General features: G+C 47.0%; 1 protein-coding gene across 1 annotated transcript in view; it reads left to right on the top strand.

Annotated features, from left to right (window-relative positions):
- The first annotated feature begins 3,550 nt into the window (after window positions 1–3,550).
- The window catches only part of prrx1b (paired related homeobox 1b), a 2,531-nt gene continuing 1,354 nt past the window's right edge, over window positions 3,551–4,727 (top strand). The window contains exon 1 of the mRNA XM_034882133.1: window positions 3,551–4,339. Coding sequence (XP_034738024.1) covers window positions 4,093–4,339 — 247 coding nt within the window. The 5' untranslated portion in view covers window positions 3,551–4,092. The remainder of the gene's footprint in view (window positions 4,340–4,727) is intronic.

Here is a 4,727-nt window from a genome sequence, read left to right as displayed (position 1 = left end):
ACACACACACACACACACACACACACACACACACACACACATCACCTCCTCCATCCCTTCATCTCTTCATCCTTTCATTACATTACATTTTGAGAGGCTTTATGTCTTTTTTTGTGTTTGCTCTTGAAGTTCAGAGTGAAAAACTTTCTCTTTTTTCACTCGTCTGACAGTGCTGCTTACACTGTAAAAATTAATATATGATAAATTATAAAAACACATACCGAACCATACGCCGATGACGTAGCCTAGGGTTGTGTATTCCTCGGCCACAGGAGCGTTTTCCATCCTCTGTCTAAACCAGAGAAGGTTAAAGCTGTTTCTGTCGCCCCCTTGAGAAAAACCTATAGGTAACGACAACAACACGGTTGGCGCATCCACATGATACAAGCCTTCCGTGATCAGCCATGGATTACAACTAGGATCAAAGATCATTTTTAACCGAAGCAAGTCTCAGTTGGTCGTAGGTTTGCCGTATTACCACTTAGTTTTGTGTGAAACCGCTCAGCTGATGGCGTTGCATAGTCTGTCCACCAGAGGACGCTCTACAACGTCCCTGTTAGTGATGGTGTTACATAGTCTGTCCACCAGAGGACGCTCTACAACGTCCCTGTTAGTGATGGCGCTTTAACCTGCGGCTGATTTCTGAGGACTCTGGTTACCTGGTCTTCAGGTCTCTGCAGGGTAAATCCAGACAGCTAGCTAGACTATCTGTCCAATCTGAGGACTATGGTTACCTGGTCCTCAGATCTCTGCAGGGTAAATCCAGACAGCTAGCTAGACTATCTGTCCAATCTGAGTTTTCTCTCGCACAACTTTTGAACATACACGTTCCACCAAAACAAGTGTCTTCCTGAGACTATTTTGCAGGGGCACCACCCAAGACGATTGTAATTGGTTTAAAGAAATGCAAATGAGGCGAGACTAGATTCGAACCCAATCCATGATCTTTGTAAGCCTAGTTTTTTGGGTCTGAACCTAACCAAACCGCGATGTTCCACAACTTTAACGTGTCTTTAAATGTTGTGTTCACCAACAACTGAACTCCTTACTCAACTACGGTACAGGGGACGAAGCTTCAGGGGCCGGTACCTCAAAACCCAACCCAGCATGGTGGATCCCACTGGAGAGACGTGAAAGTGTGTTTTTTTGTGTGTGCGCTGACCCTGTAATTATGTCATTATTTATGCCAGTCCTTAACTATGTAAGTATAATGTGACTGGGAGGACAAACCTGTTGTTTATTAACGTCTCTGGCTTCATGAATGTCAGGAAAACTGAACCCTAGAACGTCCATGCTTTCAAAACCTCGGGCCAAATACTCTCTAGAACAGTGGTTCCCAAACTTCTTCAGCTCAAGACCCAAAAGAGAAATTTGGTGTCTCCCCGGGACCCGAATTTATGGATAAAAACCATGAATTAAACAAGGTCAAGGTCAAGGTCAAGGTTTATTTATATAGCACATTTACAAACAGTCGCTACCGCCCCAAAGTGCTGTACAATTATAGATAACAACATAATAAAAGGGCATAACAAATATCCGGAAAAAAAACATCTAAAACTGAATATACCAAAACAACAAAAAAACGTATATGAAGTATATTTATTCCATTATAAAAGTAAACAAAAACAGAAAAGGTCTCTATTGTCCTTCCTGTGTCTCTGTCCCCTCCCATCATCCCTCAGCACCGACACCAACATTTGTTTAAATAATGCTGACTTGAATTTAACAAGATGTGTGTGTCTGGTTGGAGATATCAACCAGCTTATCTAGTCTAGGTTCGGTTTTTGAAAGTGCCCTTCTGAGGTCATTCTGAGGTCATTCTGAGGTCACCCTGAGCATTTAGTCTGTTCTCTGCCAATTGGCGACCCAATAAAACGGATCTGCGACCCATTTTGGGTCCCGACCCTAAAGTTTGCGAAACATTGGCCCAGAAGATACTTGTTCTGGTGGAGCAGTTGGAAAAGGCCCCATCCAAATATTAAACAAAGTCAACTGTTGACACCATACGGTAACGTGAGCTCTTTAAATCAGCTGATCCGTGGTTACACCTCATTGGCTCTGACCAGTGTGTCTATGTGTGTACTTCATCCTCAGCAATAGGAAACGCCCTAAACATAATTCTTCTTTAATCTTTACGTTATTATTATTATTATTTTTATTACAATCATCCCCGAAAGAACCAAGGAGGCCTGGCTTGTTGCACTATACAAATGTTCTCTTCTTGTTGTGTTTCCCAAAGGGAACAGAGTTGGAGAACGGGAATCGGATGTCCGGCTATTTCCTGGAAAAGTACGTTTGTTGATCCGTGATTTCAACCCTTCTAGAACTATTTGGGTTAGTACGTTTGGGGGCCCCTGGTGGCCCTAGGCAGCTGCTGGCTTACAGTTACTACAGTGCCTTAAATGGGACGATACTTACAAGTACTTCTTATTTTTGGCGACTTGAGTACTCTTACGTATATATGTATAGACTGTGTATTATCTGTCTGTGGAAAAGCAGATATTTAGCAACCCCCATAAAGACAGAATAGCATGTTTTATGTTTCATGAACACATTTCAGTACACTGCTGATGATTCAACCAACTGAGACTGGCAGTTGAATCTCCTTAGATCAAATAGGGGTTAGGGTTAGGGGGTTAGGGCTAGGGTGTTAGGGTTGGGGTTAGGGGACTAGGGGGTTAGTGTTAGTGGTAAGGGTTAAGGGGCTAGGGGTTAGGGTTAGGAGGTTAGGGTTAGTGGTTAAGGGGTTAGGGAGTCAGGGCTAGGGTTAGTGGTTAGGGGGTTAGGGAGTCAGGGCTAGGGTTAGGGGGCTAGGGGGTTAGGGTTAGGAGGTTAGGTTTAGTGGTTAGGGGGTTAGGGAGTTAGGGCTAGGGTTAGGGGACTAGGGGGTTAGGGTTAGGAGGTTAGGTTTAGTGGTTAGGGGGTTAGGGAGTTAGGGCTAGGGTTAGGGGGCTAGGGGGTTAGGGTTAGGAGGTTAGGTTTAGTGGTTAGGGGGTTAGGGAGTTAGGGCTAGGGTTAGGGGACTAGGGGGTTAGTGTTAGTGGTTAGGGCTAAGGGAGTAGGGGGTTAGGGTTAAGAGGTTAGAGTTAGTGTTAGGTGGTTAGGGGGTTAGGGAGTTAGGGTTAAGGGACTAGGGGTTTAGGGTTAGGGTTTAGCTAACTAAAACTGAGATGGAGAGATTATCTATTTACATATTTATGAGTTGTACAATTTAAAATCTAAATAAAGTGCTAATGCATTAAAATCTCAGTTTGTTTCAAAATGCATCATCCGGTAAAATGTTGTGCAAGAGAGAGAGATTTAGAGAGAGAGACGGAGAGAGAGAGAGAGAGAGACGGAGAGAGAGAGAGAGAGGTAGAGAGAGAGAGAGAGAGAGACAGAGACGGAGGGAGAGGTAGAGAGAGAGAGAGAGAAAGAGAGAGAGAGAGAGAGAGAGAGAGAGAGAGAGAGCGATGGAGGGAGAGGTAGAGGTAGAGAGAGAGAGAGAGAGAGAGCCTGGAGGTGCGGCAGTAACGTCCTGCCTCCTCGCGCCTAGCTGCCGCTCAGCTTGCTGTGCGCGCACACGAAGCTTTGCGCATCTGGTCGTCATCAGCAGCCGCAGCAGCTCCTCCTGCTCAGATGTGACTCAGAGTGGGAAGACACAGCTCCTTCTTCTCCTTCTCCTGCTCCCTTTCCTCAGAGGACTTCAGTGATAAACTTCTCCAAAACTTATCTCTCCCTCTCTCTCTCTCCGGCAGCAGCCGCAGGACGCGCTGGTGTTTTATCTTGTCTTGGTTTTGGCGTTGGCGCGCGCAGCCGGATGGATTGTGTTTAGGGGTTTGTTGGGAGTTGGGGGGGAAAACCAGCCGCAGGCGAGGAGAAAACTTTGCTGAAGTTTGTTCAAGCCCCGCGCGGCTAATCTGGATGTGAACAGACCCGGGTCCCGCTCGGAAGAACCGGAGTCTCTCTCTCTCTCTCTCTCTCTCTCTCTCTCTGTTGCTGGTCTGTGGAGACGCGGCTCTGCATGCGCGGATCTTGTTGGCCCGCTCCTGATTCTTCTCTTTCTTCTTCTTCGTGCCACCGATCCTTTTTCCGCCGTTCCCCACCTGCGTCATGACTTCCAGCTATGCGCACGTGATGGACAGGCAGGCGTCGATAGCGAACCGCCTGGAGAGCCCGATCACGTCGAACCTGGACACCCTGCAAGCCAAGAAGAACTTCTCGGTGAGCCACCTGTTGGACCTGGAGGAGGCCGGGGAAATGGTCGGCACGCAGGCGGACGAGAGCATCGGGGAGGCGGGGAGGAGTTTGCTGGAGTCCCCGGGGCTGACCAGCGGGAGCGACACCACCCAGCAAGAGAGTAAGTCTTAAACAAATAGTAGTAATGATGATGAATTAAAAACAGGACCCGGGATTGAGCAGAAGAGGTCAAAACCTCCGCAACTTTATCATCTTGTGAACTAAATATTAAAAAACCCTCTCTGGTGGGTTTTAGTGTAGTGTAGTGTAATGGGAAGTCAACGAGTTTTTAGGCTCGATGTGTGGAAAAACCCGCAAAATGTCCCAGGAATGTAGTTCTAATGAGCAGCTGAACGCCAAAGTCATTTGTTTTCATTATGTTTCTGGCGTGTGTGCGCGTGCGGAGCGCATGAATGGAGCTGTGCAGAAAGCAGCAGCAGCCGCCGCGCGCCTGAAAGGAATCCTTCAGTGAGTTTTGGCAATGCATCATCCCTGACGGCCCCCCCCCC

Source organism: Etheostoma cragini, chromosome 9 (genome assembly GCF_013103735.1).
Source record: "Etheostoma cragini isolate CJK2018 chromosome 9, CSU_Ecrag_1.0, whole genome shotgun sequence".
Classification (NCBI taxonomy): Eukaryota; Metazoa; Chordata; class Actinopteri; order Perciformes; family Percidae; genus Etheostoma; species Etheostoma cragini.
This window is presented reverse-complemented; position numbering and strand designations above follow the sequence as displayed.